Source organism: Malaclemys terrapin, chromosome 18 (assembly GCF_027887155.1).
Source record: "Malaclemys terrapin pileata isolate rMalTer1 chromosome 18, rMalTer1.hap1, whole genome shotgun sequence".
In the NCBI taxonomy this organism is placed as follows: Eukaryota; Metazoa; Chordata; order Testudines; family Emydidae; genus Malaclemys; species Malaclemys terrapin.
The window spans coordinates 2,217,311-2,237,127 of NC_071522.1; the positions used below are offsets into that span (position 1 = coordinate 2,217,311).

A 19,817-nucleotide genomic window follows, 5' to 3' on the forward strand; every position below is an offset into this window, starting at 1 on the left:
CAAGCAGGATACGGGCCACCGAGCTGTTACATTACTGTCTACACAGCACCACAGTGCACTTGGCACTTCACAAACGACGCACTGCGATTTATAAACCACACGTGTCCCACCCCGTGGTATACACACGGCACTACTTCAATAATCCCCCCTTGGGAGACACCCCCATATCCACAGCGCGGCTCAACGTGGCTACGGGAAAGCACCCTTTTTGCACGGCGGTACTATGGGGATGCCTCTGGCGGTGAGCAGCAAAGCTTATTTCCCTCTAGGATCGGACTGCTATATGCAGAAACATTCCCCACTGAAACTACAGGAGACGCATCTAGACATGGAGCCACCACACACACATATGGCTCACAGCTGCAGAACACAGACTCTGAGCCAGGTGCCTGACACTCCAAAACCTCAGCACCTGCCAAACTCTGCAGCAGCAGACACGTTTCGGTTTGCTGTGTATCTCCTCCAACCCGGCTTCTGGACACTCCTCAGAACCTCCCTGTCCCACTGGCCTCATTCCACTCCACTCCACTGCTCATCTGGGCAGAGCAAAGGGATTCTGCTGAGCAAAACCAGCCCTGCCCCACACTGCTAGCACCTTCCTGGGTTGTTGAACCCAACCCTCATTTAGCTTCCCACCAGGGATGCTGTTTGTTTTCTTTATACATGTCCCTCCCTGGGAACAATAAAAATAAACTAGTCAGCTTCGCTTTTGTTCAAGTCAGTTTCACACACAGGTTCTCATGCCACAGCCCAGCCCCACAATGCCAACAAACTGGCAGGGGAAGGGTTATATCCAAACCAAGAACACTGTTTTCATTACACTGTAAACAGGAAAATGCCAGGATTTGATTTAATTTATTTATTTTTACCAAAGCTACATGTTGGACTTAAACCACTAGATCCTGTCCCTTTAAATAGCTTATCCTGTTTTCCAGGCTAATTACCCAGGAGGCTCTCTGCTCTCCTGGGTCACCATCAGCAGCCACAGAGCACAGCCACTTTGGAAGCAGCACAGAATGTTGTGGCAAAATTAACCCTTTGCATGGTGGCATTTTCTATCAACCAAACAATAGTTTCTATCAACCATGCCATAAGCGTTTGCTCCTCTTTATTAGGGATGTAAAAGGTTAACTGGTAAGCAATAGTCTTACTATTTAACCCACCTTAACTGTTAACCCCAGGTCGGCCGGCAGGATCGGCCCCAGCCGCTTAATTGGTTAACTGCTTAAACAACAGATTTTGAATCGTTTAAATGGTTAACTTTTTAGACGGTATTTCCATGAGAGCCTGTCAGTATTTAGTATCTGGATTACCTGAACCACCAGAACAGCAAGTGAGCAATCTTTTCACTTTCTTTTAAAACAGCAGCAACACATTTAGTTATCTGATATGTACAACAATCCACTCCCTTGTTCAAGGGATTCAAAGGCATTACAGAGCTGGGCTTTCCAAGACCGCTTCCTGCAACACAAAGTGCTACTGGAGCCGTGCAGAGCTACCAGGAAAATGTACAGTTCTCTAGAAGAAACAAAAAATCTATTGGCCCCCATTTCACAACCATGATTCTAGTGAAAAAACTAGGGATATTTTACTTGCCCATGAAAAGAGGTGCTGCCCCCAGTGAGCGTGCAAGAGGAATTTTGCATGGCTGTGCTAGAAGGACACAACATTTTCTTAAGGGCACGTTTACACTAGAAAATCTCATTTCAGTTTACACCTGCCCTGGCAATGTCAAACATGGCTTAGCACTCAGTGTAGACAAGGACTGTCCTGCTGAAAGTCGTGTCAGCTGAGACGCAATGTTCAATATGACACATCTCTGCCCACACAATGAGTGAAACCTGGGTAGGGCCCTGGCAGGGAGCAAGAGCTAACAGCTGTGTAGCCAGGGAGGCTCTGCTCCCATCTGACCAGCACCTTATATCCTCACAGTCCTTCACACCACAGGCAAGGTATTTCCAAGGCCCCAACTCCAACATGTCATAACTCCCCAGGGGGAAGAAGAGAGTTCAAATAGGTCAGGAGACCCAGATCTCAGTTACTGCAATGGATCGAAGTCTGGGTCCTACTGGGCTATGGGAATGAAGAACCGTCTTTAACTGAGGGAACCTCTGACCACATTCTCCAGTTCCCCTCCCCTGGCTCTCTGCATACGGAGCAGTGACAAGCACATCAGTGTATATGAGCTAAGGGACTACATGTTTCACCACAGAGAAATTGGGGACGAACCCTGTGGTTCTATTTCCCCACAATGCACATACAGCTAAGTAGCTGGCTCACTCCACAGGCCTGAATCCGGCCCCAGGAGCAGTCCAGGATGTTACATTTATAATGCAGGCATAAGGCGCGCCAAGAACAGGTGTCTATATAGGGATCTATCCCAGGGAGCCCAGGCAGACACTGCAGGCTGCTGTGATGACTTGCCAGGAGTCCAGGGCACCCAAGTCTGTGTAACGCACAGCTGACCACAGAAGCTCTCTTCAGTACGATAAAAAGAAATGCCTGCACGAGGTTCTAGCAGACACGCCAGGTCCAGAAGGCTCTCTCCCACCAATAGCTGCTCCCAGTTCTCTTTTCAAGGGGCACCCCCTAAACCTGTGAAGGGAGGCGGTGACTGGTCCAAACACACACACATCCCCTCCCCAAAAATCTCCAGCAACACCAGGCGAAACCTTGTAAGCTGCTATTACTTTAAATTGCCACACCAGAGCCACGTCGGGGGCCACACGCTAATACCATCTCCCAGAATCCCCTGCTCCTCACTGCCTATTCCTTTCAGATGGGAAAAGCTTTGGGCACTGCCCCCTCCCTAGTCACACACAAGCCGCACCAAACCAGTGCCCATGTGCGCTATCCCCCAACCTCAGAGCTGCCAGGGGAGCAGAGCTGGCTACCCCAGGGCTGGTTAGCACTGAACGAACCAAAGAGACCGACACACTTTAGCAACGGGCTACTCACATCGAAGGCCGCTCGGCGCAGCCCCTCGCTGCTCCTCAGCCAGCAGCGGCTCAACTCGCTCAGCTCCAGGATGGGCTGCACTTTCAGCCGCACAGTCTCCCCTGACTGCCGGATCATCTCCACTATCTCGTCTCGAGACTTGTTCTCCACGTTCCGGCCGTTGATTTCCACCAGCCGGTCCCCCGGCACCAACCCCAGTGCCAGGTCCTTGGTGCCAGCACCCGGCTCCGCAAAGTGTACCACCCGCCTGTACACCTGCCCGTCAGGGGCCCGGTCCAGCATGGTCGTGCGACGCAGAGAGAACCCAAAGTCACCGGTGTTACGCCGCTGCAGCTCCAGCTCCCGGGGAACGGGGGGCTGGGGCGGCACCACCATGGGCAGCCTCAGCTCAGCAGGAAACCTCTTGCTGACCACCTCGGGCACCCTGGCTCGCAGCGCCGATGATGAGGGGGCCCTCAGGTGGCCCATGGGTGCTCCCTGCTTGCTGAGCTGAGTCTCCAGCATGCGCACCTCCACCTGCGGGGAAGGGGCTGCAGAGTGCTCGGAGGGTGTGGAGGTCTCCGAGGCACTCTCGTCCCGGCTCTTCTGGGAGAAGGAGAACCTCTTGACAATCATTTGGGAGTTCTGCTTGGCCAGGGAGCCGAACTTGGCCGCCCGCTGCAGAACCGAGCCCTTGAAGTTTGTGTCGTCCACCTTGAGGTCATCGCTGGAGCTGGCTGTGCTGAGATGGCCCGAGTCCAGGATCACGCTGCCCCGGTTGCTGTCTGAGTCGATGTCAGTGAGGTGCAGGTCTGAGCCACTGGCCACCTTGATGGGAATGGGGTTGGAGATCTCCAGCCGGGACTTGGACTCTCTCTTGGAGGTGCGGCTGAGGTTGAAGAAGCCCCTGCGCAGGCTCATCTCCTCCAGGCTCTTGAGCTCGGCTGCCGACATCCGCTCCTTTTTCTCCTTCTTTTCCTTCTTGTCCTTCCTCGACCCATCTTTATCTTTGTCCTTTTTCTTCAAGTTAAACATGTTGGAAGGGCTCGCGGGAGGCACCCGCGCTCCAAAGGGCAGGAGGCCGCTGAGAGTCAGCGGCAGCCGCTCTACAGCTCTGGGTCCTGCTGCCTTTCTGCTGGGTCTGCTGCTGCACAGGCAAAGAACAGAAACAAAACATCTTGTTAGCCAGAGGAGCTCGCACGACGGGCACCTCCCAATTCCCCAGCCTGGACCTATGGCCCAGCCCCCCAAACCCAGACTCTGCTGCTCTCTGGCTCGCACTGCCCGCTCCCCGCCAGGGCACATACCAGGCTATCGAGCCCGCAGCTTCTCTGATGGCAACAGGAGCTGCACACATGGGGCGAGGGCACAGGGCAGCCCACCTTTTCCTGTTGCGTTTGAGATAGCCACATCGGGGAAAGCCGAAGGGCTAGGGATGGGATTCAAAAAACATCTCAATCCTAGGAGGCTGGTTCCCAGCTCAGCCTGGCGTTAAGCAAGCTACCATAAGCGCTCCATGGGCTATGCAAAGTGAGGGGGTGGCTCACAGACAGCTGCAAGTGGACAAGGGCCCATGTCACAAGATACATCATTCTCTCTCTACGGCCTGACCCTGGGAGGCAGCGAGCAGCTGCATCTCCATTGGACTCAGGCCCCGATTAACAACCCCAACCGAGACGCCAAGGAACAAATGAGCCACTGGGACCATACTCCCCTCTCGCCCAAACAACAACTGGATGTAACAGCATTCCCACACACCACCCCTTGCCTCCCCGCCCCGCTGCACAGGCAGGGCTGAGGAGCACAGGTGGGGGAAGCAGAAAAGCTCATCTCTATGGCTGTCAATCTGGCAGCTTTCAACAGCACTGAAGACTCTTCCCAGTAAGGAGAGGATGCAGGTGTCCTGCAGTGGATGCCTGAACACAGCAAATGACCCTCTGCCAGAGAGAGAAAACATCAGGACAGGGTTAACAGAGGGCTCCTGCATACAAGCTTTTCTCCTCTCCCCTCTAGCTCAAAGGTAACAGTACTGGGAGACCCCAGCATGGCGCATCACAGGCAGAATAAGGTGGATGTCAGAGGCGGATGGAAAAGCTTCTTCCAAAGACAACTCCAGATCCCAAATCAGCTCAGGTCACATGGGCACGTCTTGAAACAAAATCCCCTTCTTCTGCCCCCATCCCTCTACCTGTCAAGACCTGAACTTCCTCCCCTGCTCCCCCACAACGGAGAGCACCACTAACCTCTAAAGGAGAATTTCTCATGCATCCATCCCCTGCTGTGCCTTAGGCAGGGCAGGCCAGCAGCTGCAGGGGAATGCAGGTCTCGCCAAGTAAAGGTCTGATTTTACTTGCAGGGTTTCAGCCCGCACAGAGATTCCCTCCCTGATACAGGACTGCATCCAGCCCATTCTTGCTTTGCTGTAGCTGTAAGAGTCTCTTGCTCTCTCACTCAAAAAGCCCCTTGTTAAAATAAACAGAGGCCTTGTTAGGACAGGGGAAAGCCCTGCCCTAGGCTTCTGTCCTGGGCCTTTCAAAAAGCAGCGGTGCCTCTTTCCCTCGGTCACAAAACCCCTGAGCACTGAGGCCCCTCCCCATCAGTGACCCAGAAGAAAGGGGACCTGAGCTAACAGCAGCAGCTAGCGGTCCCTGCCTGGGGGAAGGGAAGCTTCCTGCAGGGAACACAGAAAACATAGCCCTTACTAGTCATTTTTATTTTTTTATTATTATTATTAGAATAAACAGGATCCTGGAAACTCTCATCCCTCTGAGACAGTGATAAGTGTCTAAAATTAGTCTCTGCAACACAGAACCCGTGATGCTGCCAGGCGACCTCTAGGAACAGTCGCTCTTTCATTCGGCTGCATCTCCCTGACTTTGGGGGAGGTACCCAGCCTGCTGCAAAACGTTACAGACACATGAACAGCCTGGCTCACTCCTCAGCCAATCAGTCCCAGCTAGAAGCAAAAGCCCCTGCCAGGGCTACTGCTCCAACTGCCTTCTCCAGGGCTGCCACAGCCAAAGAGGAATTGCAAGAATTGCTGCATTACTCATATAGGGAGGGATATTTCTCCTCCCCCTCTATGGGGGTTTTAGCCAATACCCCAGCCAGCACCCTGATAATAGCATACACCCAAAATCAGTGGGCCAACAGGTCTGAGCTATTATATGTGCCCAGAGCCAAAAGGAAGTCCAAATAACACCAGAGGTGCACACTCTGTGGCGTCACAAAACCATACCCTGTGATCACACCCTTCGCTGTCAGGTAAGAGATATGGCTCTCTCAAGACAATTCTTTCCTCGTCAATATTGCACACACAGATTCTGGCCAATTACACTCCAAGCTCCACTGTGTGATTTGTTTACCAAAACAAGACAAAATCAAACAGCTGTATGGAAAAAAAATAGAGAGATACAGACCGATAAATATATGTAAATGTAGCAGGAAGTCACCCAGTTAAAGAAATTACCCTTAACACAATGTATCTGATGGGAGAATACTCCAGATTGTAAATATCTGCTTTCAGAGCTGTCAGTTCATGTGCTCTGAGAAACAGAAGCAATTTACGTAGGGAGCACACACACACGCCCACGCCCCATTGTGCTGTGTTCCTGAGCTCCCCCTTCTGGCTGTACAACAGTTATAAGGTGAATCCGGGCTGCACACTAAGGAGAGCGCACGCACGAGGGAGGACAAAGAGCAGGATGATTTCAGACCCATTTCAAGGCACAGCTAACACACAAAGCCAAAACCCAGCACTTGCCAAACAGAAAAGAGACATCAGGAGGCCCAGGGATGTCAATCAATGTTGGGTCAACACTGGGGAGCACCAGCAGCAGCATTTTGTCCCTCCAGAGTGCCTTCCATGCCTCCTACTAGCTGCTAACATTAATCTGCACTGCCTTCCTGTGGACAGGAACTGTTAGACCCGTTTCACAGATGGGGACACTGAGGCACAGAGCAGAGATGGGAGTTGCCCAAAATGGCAAAGCTAGAATGGAAGCCAGGAGTCCCAAATCTCACTCCACCACTAGACCAACACTGCCTTCCTTTTATTTAAGTATTAATGATTTAAACTTTGAGCAGGGGGTTGGACTAGATGACCTCCTGAGGTCTCTTCCAACCCTGCTATTCTATGATTCTAAGTACTGAGCATCTTTCCTCTGACTCCTGAAACCAGCACCAGAGTAAGGGCTTGTCCACACTTGGAGTTATTCAGCAATATCTACTGCATTTTAAATTAACCCCCTCCCTTAATTCGAATGACCTTTCAAATGCAGACAAGCCCAAGAGCAATTCCAGCCTGCGAGGCTCTTATTAGGCACAGCAATGGCATGCTCCCTGCTGCGGTCCCTGCCTCAAGGACCAGCTATCGACATACAAAGTGCTTTTCCTTTGACCCCTCACCCTTTAACAGCCCCTTCGGCCTAACGAGTCCAGAGCTCATGGGTGAGGGGAATCTGGAGCCCAGCTGGCAAAACCAGGATAAGGCAAGAGAAAGAGAAGGAGCTTGTCGATGGTGAGCTCCGGCCCCCAGGCTCTGCCGCCAAGTGCTGCCAGGGAAGGAGCTGGTGAAACATGTCTCCTCCCAGTGCGGGCCAGCCACATGGGCACACGCTCATACAGACAGACACAAGGAGCCCGGGACACCCGCCCACAGCACATGCAGCATGACAAAGACCCACGAGAACTCTTGTCACATGTTGAGAGGGTTACCAGGCCAAAAACACACAGCTTGGCTTCACCACGGTGTTCACCCTGCCCCCAGCATCCTGCCAACTGCCACAACATTGGAGCCTTCACCAGCCTCCTCCTGCAGCGCCCGCCCTAGGTCTGTGCAGCGGGGGGATAACTGAAGGCTTATTCTCTGTGCTGGATTTGACACCCCAACCAGCAACTCTGCACACGTGTACCACACATGACTGCTCCCTCTCCTACTTCTGCCTCCTGGCAAGAGAGCCAGCAGGGCACGCTGGAACCCGTCACCTACGCCAGCCGCACCTCTGCTCTGATGATGAGAGCGGCTGCAATTTGCTCTATTTTATGATAACTAGGTGCAGCCCTGGAGCTGCCAGCCCGGCTCTCAGCTGTGCACACAGGGCACATACCGCAGTGACGTAAGCAGCAGGGTGATTGGCCAGTCAGCAGAGCTGCAGAACGAGTGCGGATTACACACCAAGGGGCTAGACCATAGGGGAGATGCGTCTGCTTGCTCCAGACTGAACCAGGCCCCATGTCAGAGCAAAGCACCCAGCCGTTCCAAAGGGACTCACAAGACCACCCTCCTTCCTCATCTCCTCAGGCACCTCCTGTCCACGGGCCAGGCTAGTGCAGCACTAGCACATTGCACCTGGCTCAGGCATACCAGAGGGCAGCTCATCCCAAGGGTAAGATGGGCAGAGAGTACAGGAGTCCAAGCAAGGGGCCACTGATTACACAATGTGGCCCCGAGCACACAGCCCGTGGGGGCAAAGCCTCTGGCAAAGAAAAGAATGAAAAATGGAAGCGGCGGCGCCCCCGAATATCAGCAAGGCCCCAGCCAGGCACTGCATTTACAATAGCAAGGTGGAATCTCCTGTCACTGGCACAGGCTGCCTTGGGAAGGGCTCTCACTCAGCCCCGGGGAGCGCTTCTCCTCACACACCCCAGCCAAAGGCACAGCGATCCCGAGGAGCATGACTAAGCCACCTGCCCAGGCCGCACACTCAGCCTGGGCAGGAACACGCAGGCCAAGGAAGGGGAACTGACACTTGAGATTGTTCACAGCACAGTCTGAAGAGCATGTGTCTTTCCTTTGCTCTTCTGAAGCTGTACCCGGGCCAGGCCGGCTCCGTACTGAACACGGCAATGTCATTAGTCCATTGACGTCTGCATTCTTCCAGTGTGTGGAGCACAAGAGGGCTCCTCGTTTGAGGTGGTCCCTTGTCTCTCTCACCAACAGAAGCTATTCCCTCCGCTACCTTGTCTCTCCATTGGTCCATGGACACCTTTCATTTATCAATGTTCATAAACTTTAACACAACATTTGGAAACATCCCACACTAAAGCCTCAATCTGCCTCATAATTCACCCTGCGTACCTCTATGTGAGAGAGGAGACACAGTCACAAAGGTCAGGCACCCTCCTGCTCCTGGGCATGAATCACCGCTAAGTAATGGGGTCAAGAGGAAATGCCCCAGGGGCAAATTATTCCAGCACTATCCACTGTGGGCTTTCAGGACATCTGATACTGGCCCCTGGGGTAGGTGGATCACTAGTCTGACCCACTGTGGCAATTCCCATGTTCCTGTGCTATCACTTGCCATCTTCTGTAATTACCTAATCCTCACCAGGTATGTCTACACTGCATTAGACACCCACGGCTGGCCCATGCCAGCTGACTCAGGGAAAGGGATTCAGACTAGGGGGTTGTTTAATTGCGGTGTAGACATTCAGGCTAAGGCTGGAGCCCAGGCTCTAGGACCCAGCGAGGTGGGATAGTCCCAGAGCTCCAGCTGCAGTCCCACCTGAACGTCTACATGGCAATTAAACAGCCCCTTAGCCCCAGCCCGTCAGCGGCACAGGCCAGCCGTGGGTGTCTATCTGCAGTGTAGACATACCCTGTGGTCCCTGTGCGGCAGGGCAGCATTACCTGCCCCTCCTTTGCAGAGGAAGCGACTTGCCCAGGCAGCAGGTCAGTGGCAGAGCTGGGAACAGAACCCAGCCGTTCCTGACTCCGACCCACGTCCCTCTCACCCAGCACCCCAATGCCTTGTGGCCCACGTGCAGCCCATCTGAAACACAACAGTGGAGCGCTCATGCTCTTTCTCTACTTCCTGACACACACACACACCACACAGCAGTCACTTGCCTGCTTTGCTTCCATTCCCACAGCCAGCCACAGCCAGGAAGTCTGTACTCCGCTGTAGGACACTCTCCATTTTCTCTCCTCACAGCCCCTAAAAGGGGAACCTAGCAAGTCCCCGTCCCGCCCCCAACTCCTTCCTTCTTGGCTTCAAGTCCTGAATACTGCAGCAACTGACCTGACCTCTTGACCCTGCCCTGCATTCTTCCCCCTCCTTAGACTGAGCAGACGCTCAGGAACGCAATGGGGGAAGCAGCCAGGGTCAGCACAGCGACAGTAAAACTCAGGCAGGACAGACAGACAGGGATACTGACAGAAGGCACAGTCTCTCCAGGCACTTGGGGGTCTCGGCCCAAACTCAGCCCAGGCGGGCCCTTCCTTGCATAGGGCCAGGCAGAAGTGAAGACACTGCTCTGCCCTAGGGGCTCTGGGCCTCCACTCACACCGAGCCACAGGGAGCTAATGAGATGCTGAACTTCCCCAGGTGACTCCCACCCCACCCTCCATCTATAGCTCATCTGGTCAGAGCAGGTCCTGCCCGCACAGCACCCAGCGCACTGATGGAGCTATTCTACACACAGTGTGGTGACAGCGCACAGCACAACGGCAAAAACCCACTTGAGCACTGGAGTTACTGCTCCAGTCCAGAAGGGGCCCATCCCCCAGCAGGGCTGGGCGGTTATCAGCCGACAATATCATCACTATCAGTTTAGCCTGGCATGGCAGAGGTGCTGCCCCGCCGCTTTAGAGGGGTGCAGCCAGGAGCGGGGACAGTGAGGCTCACACAGAACAGAGAGACTAGCTGACGGGTCTGATCACACTGAACAGCCACCACCTACCAGCCCCGCATCGCCAAAGCCTTTATTGCAGAGGTGACTGCAGTGGCCCCCGATGGGAAAAGGCTCCTGATATCAGCAAGGCTAATGGGAAATCTTCCAGAGGGCTCCAGCACATTTTCTCTGGGACCAATTCCGCTCCCAGCACTTCCTGTGTCTCAGACCCACACCGGTGGGAAGGAAGGACAGGAGAGGTGACGCCAGGGAAAGCACAGAGGTTTCTTCCACAGAGGGCCAGGTTCCAAGTGAATCAGAGCGATGGAGATCTCAGCTCAAACCACCAGGACACAATTGCAATGCTAAGACTCTGAGCGTCTCAGCCGCAGATCTCACACAACTACTATCATTAGCCCCATAATCCTCCTCCGGGAACCATGCCACCCTCAGAGCCTGTCTTTCTATGGGGGAGGTTTGGAGGCTGGGAGTTTCCTGCACAACCAGCAGTCAAAGCCAACACACCTGGATGGACGTGCCACGTGACATCAGGGATTTGAGGGGTTTGGCAGGAACACAGAGAGAATGGACACATGGGCAAGCATGCTAGGCCTCGCTCTGCTCCTGAAGTGCCTTATGTTCTCCACCCGTGTAGCCTCTGGTATTTTGAAAGATTTGAACCCCATTCTTGCTAGGAAGGCACCAGTCAGATGTCAGATCTCGGCACAAGGGTCATTCAGCACTCTGCCATGGGTCAGGACTGCTTCCCTTGCACCAGGCAGTCACGCAAGCAGAACAGAAAATGACAAGGAAAGGTGGGATCCCAGCCTGGGACCATCGTCACCAGCTCCTGTGGACCACAGACAGTGATCAAGATACCACTGCGATCATTACCCCGCAGGGTGACTCCCTCCCTCCCCCGACCCAAGTCCCTTGGAGGGCAAAAAAACTCCTTCCTAAAGCAGCCAGACGTCCCCCACAGCCACTACCCAGCCAGGCCTTTACATGGGGAGTCAGCTACAGCTGGGGTGTTTGAGACAGGGCATTGTTTGCTGGAAGAGACAACCCTCTCCCTCCCTCCCCTCCCCCACACTCCAGCCTAGTCTTTGTATTCCCCCAACAGATGCGAAAGTAAGTGTTACAATTTGCATTGCTAATCAGCATTGCCAATTAATAGAACAGGCTACATGCTCCCAGCTTGAAGCCCCCTGCATTATTCACAGCAGGGCAGTAGCAAGGCAGGGCACTGGGCGCCAGGCTGGAGAGCCAGCCAGGTTCCTTAGGTGGATCCCAGGGACCGAAACCAGAATGCAGAGGGATGGCGTACAGCACAGGGCAGGAACATCCCCGGCGCATGGCCTTTCCAATGAGACCCAGCACTTGGGCAGCCAGGCCAAAGGGCAACCCAGGGAGACAATGCAGCCCAATGGCACCCTCCTCTATCATGTGGAGGGGGAGCCCATAGGACTACAAGTCCCACCATGCACTGGGCCCTTCTGATGCCATGCTGGGCCCTGGTGAACCTCTGGGAGGAAGAGGAGAGCAACAGTAATTTGTTCCTTTTGATATAAACTGGATGCAGCCCTCGGGTTTCTGGCAAGCTGACAACAGGGCCCCGGTTGGAGCCAGGTCTGGGGGCACCTGTTCTAAGCTGTTACAGCCTTTCTGCTAGAAACACCAACGGCTGTTGGGCTGTTAGCTGAGGAGGAAGACACACTCATTCCAAAGGGAAACTGTGTCACCAGCTGCTTATGAAGTCAGGCTTAAGAACACCCTTCATACGGGTGTAGAGAGAGGACGCTACCTTGAAAGGCAGGCCCCCTCCCAATGCCCCAGCTGCTGAGCAGAGATCTCCTGCAGAGCCGATTTTCATGGGTCTCATGCGCTCTACACCACCAGTCAAAGCCCAGGTCACCAGGAGGCAGGAGAGAAATGATCCTTTGCTACCGAATTGCACGCTCTGAGCTCCAAGTGCATCTCTCTCTCTCTCACTGACTCGCTCTTGTGTCACATGGAGCTTATCTGGCCCTAGGAATGTTCAGAGCAACTGCATACTTCAGGCATGATCTTGTAGAGTTCGCCTAGGAGAGGAGATGGCAGGCCAGAGGCCGGGTGGGGGGGGGGGGGGGAGGGGAAGGGGGCTATTCAGAAAGGACAAACTCTCCATGGGGCAAGGGACGGAGGGGAAGAATACAGCGACACTTCACACACACAGCATGCTCACGCTCCAGTCTCAAAGCACCTTATCCAAGGTACCAGAGTGCCCATGTTAGAGAGAGAGAGACTGAGGCACATGGCAAGGAAACAATTTGCCCAAGCTCCCCGGAATCAGAGCACAGCCAGGAGTCCTGATGCCAGCCAACTGCAACACAGGATGTGTGTGTGTGTGTGTGTCTGTCTGTCTGTCTGTCTGTCTGTCTACACACAGAGTTAAAATACTCAGCCACTTCTCCCTTGTGCAAGTTGTCAGACTAAAATATGGCTACAGTGTCTGCACAGCCCTGGTCGGCACTACCCAGCTCCTGCCTCACCCTCCGCCCAAGCATCACTCCCTGCCACTCACCAACTCCACTGCTTGCTCTCCGCCCTCAGCCACCCAATTAACAAAAGTTCCTCCAGAGCACTCATTAAACACTCCCAAACCTGCGCCGTTATCCTAGCCACTCCCTTCCCCATGTTTGTACTCCGGTGTCCTGGATGGGGCTGCTTTCACCATTTGTGGCAGGGGACCCATTCTTTGACACATCTCCCCTACAGCCCCGAGTGCCTTTACATCTCGGTATTGACATTTGCTTCTGGCACATATTAGGGCTGGCTCTCTCTCCCCGGGGGTACCCCAAACAAAAGTGAATTCAGTGCTGCACTGGCAAGCCCAGAGACTGAATCTTCTCTATCCACAGAGCAAGTCCACCAGCAGACTCAGCTTCCCTAGGCACCACTGCCTCAGCCCCGCCCTGCAGGGACACCCATCAGTCCTTGATCTCTCCACCCAGACCACTAATACAGGCGCCAATGACAGTAACGGGCTTTGTGACGTGGGCACCTGTCTCACTAGGAAATAAAATGAGACCCACCAACTTGTTTCACAAGGACTACTGAACAGCTGTCTGATGGGAATGCCTCCCAGACACAAGCCAGCCTGGCCCCCAGAGGTGAAACTCTCCATACAAACCATCCCCAACCCACCCAGTCCCCCTCCCACCTTTGTATTCTGGATAAAATAATGAAAATGACAAACTGCTGCTTAACACTGAAAAATCAAAAAGCCTTTAGACCTTCTGGGGGAAGCACCTAAACTGAGACTCTGACTAGACAACACCTCTCGAACAAAGTACATTCTTGTTCAATGTAGTGGTAACAAAAGGACCTTGGAGCACCAATTTGTTGCTAGTCTCTTTCTTTCTGGCTCAGTAACATAAGGGTTCAAGCCCTCTGTTCTGGACACTGGTTGCATTGTGTATTTAATGAGATGACCCTATCTGCTCTCATCATACAGAAGTTTTGGCACACAGGAAAACTGTCTTTCAGGCCCTGCCTAGCCTGTCCTGGGAAGTTGTTGTAGCACCTCTTTAGCAAACCATGCTAAGGGCTCATCTATAAGCAAAGAGCACAGGTTTAACAAGAGGTGTGACACTGATTTTGTTAAACCAGTGCAAAAGGCTACATGGAATCTCTCTTAAAACGATATAAACCTAGTTTATATCAATTTAGCGGAAGCAGATTAGGATCAAGTTTTCCGCTAAAGAGAAATAAGCCACTATGAAACCAAAATTGAAGTGTCGACATAGGGGTTTGCACAGATTTAACTAAATCCGTTTTAAAATCAATTTAAATTAAATTGGTGCACCTAGGATTCTTACCAGTATGGTGCTAATGCGGTTTCCATGAGCAGTCCAGACAGAAGGCCCATGTCAGAGGTTCTACTGCACATTTAGATGGGACCTTGCATTACTTGCACCAGTGTAAAGGATGGGTTGAGAGCACTCAAGATCCACCAGCAGTAGGATTCATTGACTAATCTGAGGAAATCAGAATTTAGTGTTTCCCTATAATAAGGAAGATTAATTACAAAGCACTATTTCCCAGTGTCCATAGCAGATCTCAAGGAGTAACTCAGTGTCTGCCTAACCTTATGCATATGCCAAGATGCATCTGGATGAGACAGATTCCTGTCCATCTAAGTCCCACACAAAAGGAGCTGCCCTTCTCTGAGGCAGTTTTTGGTGTATTTTGCAATGGCCACGGCCCTGCGGTGAGCTCACCCTCCAGCAGACAACATGGGGGCAGTGAAGGAAACAGCCCAGCTGATTAATTTGTTCCTTTCGGCTGCTGTTGCTGCAGATAAACAGTCCCCAGCTCTGGCTAAGGAGGCTAAAACAAACAAGCACAACTGTTGACAGTCTGAAGTGTCACTCTCTGAACTGGTGACACAGTCTGGAAGGATTTCCATAGTATTTGCACATCAGCACTCCACCCTCCTCTGAGAACCCTATACAAGGCCATAACCCTGTCCGCTACACCCAGGTCTTGTTTGCAATACCTGCTTCAGCACAAACAAGGGCAGTGTTGTAATAAAGGCAGCTACAAACAAAGATTGAATACTAATTACAAAATGTACATTGCAGAGAAATTATTCAGCACAGGGTTAGGTTTTGGGTGGGAGAGAAATTGTGAGCAATTATTCAACAGCATTTAACACAGTACAACCTGGAAATGTTGGGGGAAAATGCAGGTTAGAGGTTACAAGGAAGTCGCCCATTCTCCACACCAGTTACAGTTCCTCTTGTGGGAGAAGAACTGTGACTCAGTCCTTGCCAGTTGCCACAATGCACCTAGGCTACATTTCTGACACCTTAAGCTTCAGGGGTGAGCAAATGCAGCTCTTTTCTGCAACAGCAAACAGAATCAACGTGGCAAACAAAGGTAAAGAGCAAGGAGTTGATTATTGTTCAAAGTTCAAGGCTTTGTTTGAATTAGACCCTACAAATACAGAAGTTTCTTTTCATATGATGTTTCCAGCCAGAGACACATCGGATCTGTATCATACAGCTATTTCAGAAGTTAGATTGTACAGATCCATAGCTAGCCATGGCTAAGAAAACTGCCTGGACATTTTTTTAAAGCACCCCGCCAGGCTCGGAGCGCCTCAGCTCCATCTGATAGAGGGAATGCTGAGTCCCTCCCCTCCCCGCCCCCCCCCATGCAAGTATTGTTTTATGTCATTGTCCTAAGTTTAGTTCCTTGTTGGCCAGCTAATTTACATCTCACATAACTGCCTGAAACCAGAGTTTTTGAGCCCTTCGGCAGATGTTTGCTACTCTAGATATTCATTCCTCCCTAGGCAAGTCAACGTACAGTAACCCCCTGGGCAGGAGGCAGGCAGCTCAAACCTCAGCCATCCCCAGGGATACTTTTGCCTGCTTTCTAGCTATTAGGCCAAAAGTCACAGCCCGGCAGCGCCAGGGATACAGGCAACGGAACAGGTTTCCCCTTATCACCATCAGCCTTACCCAGCCTAGGCAAGCCCACCCCAGTTCTCACTGGCTACAACACTGCAGCAGTGAGACCAGCACTACAAATCAGTGCGATGCAACCCAGCCCTGCCAGGGCTAGAGGGAGGAACGAAGGAAGCCCTACACTGGTATGAAATTGTTCATTACGCACGAGGAGTTCCCTACCTTGGAAACGGAGAGGTAAACAGCAGGCAAAGGACTAGCAGTAACAGCAGCACAGGGAACCTGGAGTAGGTTTGCCTTTCCAGGCCCCAACTCTCAAGTATTCCCCAGGATTAGCCCAATTAGCCCTCCACATCTTGCTTCAATGTAGCAAAGCAACTCAGCTCCTTCCTTCTCTGCCCCCCCCCCCAATTGTTTTGTCCACAGAGAGAGAAAGGGGGCCCAGGTGCCAGACAGCTGCTGCAGGCGGGGAAGGCAGGCTGTCTCCAGCAGCCAGAGAGTTAATGGCACGCGGAGATAATGGGCTCCCATGCAAAGCCTTGAGCAGCTGCCACCCAGCACACACACAGCCCGAGCCAGTGCTGAATTTGCAATGAAAGAGGGGCTGGGGCTCAAGCAATATTTTTACATTCATAAGTAACGCAGCAGGCCCGGAGGTGCCCGAGGCTCTGAACCGCCAGGCCAGGCGGCACCGGGGCTCAGCCCTGGCACAAACTAAGCCCTGCCCAGAGAGCCACGCTCCCAGAGACCATAGGACCTGCCCTGCTCTGGGGGCACAGCAACAGTGACCCCTCGTCCCTCAACACCTCGCTGCCAGCACCCCACATCTGCCATGCACAGCCCCCCATTCCCCCACATCTGCCAGCGCCCAGCACCCAGCCCCCCACATCTGCCAGCCCCCCACATCTGCCAGCACCCATCCCCCAGCACCCCACATCTGCCAGCCCCCAGCCCCCATCCTGCCAGGGCCCCTGCACACAGGGTCAGAGCACAGCCTCCACCCCCACCCACAAACGAGGTGGTGGCCCAGCTGGCCAGGTACTGGCACCGCCATGGACCACAAAACCAGGGCAGGTGACACACCCCTACATCCCCCCCACACACATGGGGGGACACACACACACGGGGAGAGGGGACTGACACACATACATAAGGGATCACACACACAGGGAGGGATCACACACACCCCTATCCTACACATACACGTGACACACACACACACACACACACCCCTACATCCCCCCACACACACACATGGGGGGACACACGGGGGGAGGGGACTGACACACATACACAAGGGATCACACACACGGGGGGGACACACACCCCTACATCCCCCCCACACACACATGGGGGGACACACACACGGGGGGAGGGGACTGAAACACATACACAAGGGATCACACACACGGGGGGGGGACACACCCCATCGCCCCCACACACACAGGGGGGGATACACACCCCTATCCCCCATACACACACCCCTACATCTCCCCCACACAGGGGTCTCTCACACACACACGCGGGGGGGGGGCAGACCCCTAGCCCCGCAGACACACGGTGGGCGGGTGACGGTGACACTGACCCACCCCCCGGCCCGGCCCGGCGCTCCATGTCGGCTGGGCCCCGGGCACGGACCGCCTCCCCCGGTACCTGGCGCCGCGTCTTCCCGGCCTCCCCGCCCGGCTCCGCCGCCCGCAGCCCGGCCCGCGCCCGACCGCACTCACCGGCCGCCGGAGCTCGCGGCGCGCGGCCGAGACGGGCCCGGGCCGGGGGCGGGGCGGGGCGGGGCGGGGAGCGGGGCCCAGCCCGGATCGCCCCGGAGCCGGCAGCGGCGGGGGAGCGGCGCGGCCCGGCCCGGCCCAACGCCAGCCCTGCACCCCCCGCCGTGCACAGCCTTGCACACCCAGCCCTGCGCCCCCCGCCGTGCACCCCCCATCCTTGCACCCCCCGCCGTGCACCCCCCGCCGTGCACCCCCACAGCCTTGCACACCCAGCCCTGCGCCCCCCGCCGTGCACAGCCTTGCACACCCAGCCCTGCGCCCCCCGCCGTGCACAGCCTTGCACACCCAGCCCTGCGCCCCCCGCCGTGCACCCCCCATCCTTGCACCCCCCGCCGTGCACCCCCACAGCCCTGCGCCCCCCGCCGTGCACCCCCACAGCCTTGCACACCCAGCCCTGCGCCCCCCGCCGTGCACCCCCCATCCTTGCACCCCCCGCCGTGCACCCCCACAGCCCTGCGCCCCCCGCCGTGCACCCCCACAGCCTTGTACACCCAGCCCCCCCACAGCGCCCTGCACCCCCACAGCCTTGCACACCCAGCCCTGCACCCCCCGCCGTGCACCCCCATCCTTGCACCCCCCGCCGTGCACCCCCCCAGCCCTGCGCCCCCCGCCGTGCACCCCCACAGCCTTGTACACCCAGCCCTGCGCCCCCCGCCGTGCACCCCCCCAGCCCTGCGCCCCCCGCCGTGCACCCCCACAGCCTTGTACACCCAGCCCTGCGCCCCCCGCCGTGCACCCCCACAGCCTTGTACACCCAGCCCCCCCACAGCGCCCTGCACCCCCACAGCCTTGTACACCCAGCCCTGCGCCCCCCGCCGTGCACCCCCACAGCCTTGTACACCCAGCCCCCCCACAGCGCCCTGCACCCCCCATCCTTGCACCCCCCGCCGTGCACCCCCACAGCCCTGCGCCCCCCGCCGTGCACCCCCACAGCCTTGTACACCCAGCCCCCCCACAGCGCCCTGCACCCCCACAGCCTTGCACACCCAGCCCTGCACCCCCCGCCGTGCACCCCCCATCCTTGCACCCCCCGCCGTGCACCCCCCCAGCCCTGCACCCCCCGACGTGCACACCTACAGCCTTGCACACCCAGCCCCCTCACACAGCGCCCCGCACCACCACAGCCTTGCACACCCAGCCCTGCACCCCCCGCCGTGCACCCCCACAGCCTTGTACACCCAGCCCTGCACCCCCCTGACGTGCACACCCACAGCCTTGCACACCCAGCCCTGCACCCCCCGCCGAGCACACCCACAGCCTTGCACACCCAGCTGTGCACCCCCCCACCATGCACCCCCCCAGCCTTGCACACCCAGCCTCCCCCACCGCCCTGCACCCCCACAGCCCTACCCCCCCCGCCGTGCACACCCACAGCCTTGCACACCCAGCCCCCCACCCACCGCCCTGTACCCCCCGCCATGCACACCCACAGCCTTGCACACACCCCCACCGTGCACACCCTGCCGTTCACACCCACAACCTTGCACACCCCACCCCCCACACACACCGCCCTGCACCCCCATTGTGCACACCCAAAGCCCTGCACCCCCTACCATGCACACCCACAGCCATGCACACCCAGCCCTGCACACCCACAGCCTTGCACACCCCACAGCCTTGCACACTCAGACATGCTCACCCCACCCTTGCACACTCAGCCCCCCACACTGCCCTGCACACCCATCCCACACACACAGCCCTGCATACTCTCAGCCTTGCACTCTCTGCTGTGCACATCCATCCCCCCACAGTTCTGCACTCCCCACAGCCTTGCACACCCACACCTAGCCCTGTATCCCCACAACCTTGCACACTCTGCCTTATAGATTCATAGATTCTAGGACTGGAAGGGACCTCGAGAGGTCACCGAGTCCATTCACCTGCCCTCATGGCAGGACCAAATGCTGTCTAGACCATCCCAGATAGACATTTATCTAACCTATTCTTAAATATCTCCAGAGATGGAGATTCCACAACCTCCCTAGGCAATTTATTCCAGTGTTTAACCACCCTAACAGTTAGGAAC

At 55.4% G+C, this 19,817-nt stretch overlaps 1 protein-coding gene across 6 annotated transcripts in view; it reads right to left on the reverse strand.

The window, feature by feature from the left end:
* MYO18A (myosin XVIIIA) overlaps positions 1-17,757 on the reverse strand; it is a 120,295-nt gene extending 102,538 nt beyond the window's left edge. For 5 of the 6 annotated variants that reach the window (XM_054008554.1, XM_054008551.1, XM_054008549.1 and 2 more), the window contains exon 1: positions 2,959-4,084. In XM_054008554.1, the coding sequence (XP_053864529.1) occupies positions 2,959-3,972 (1,014 nt within the window). In that variant the 5' untranslated portion in view covers positions 3,973-4,084. Of the gene's footprint in view, positions 1-2,958; positions 4,085-17,734 lie in introns of those variants that run through there. The other variant, XM_054008548.1, reaches the window with a different exon arrangement.
* Between the last annotated feature and the right edge of the window lie 2,060 nt (positions 17,758-19,817).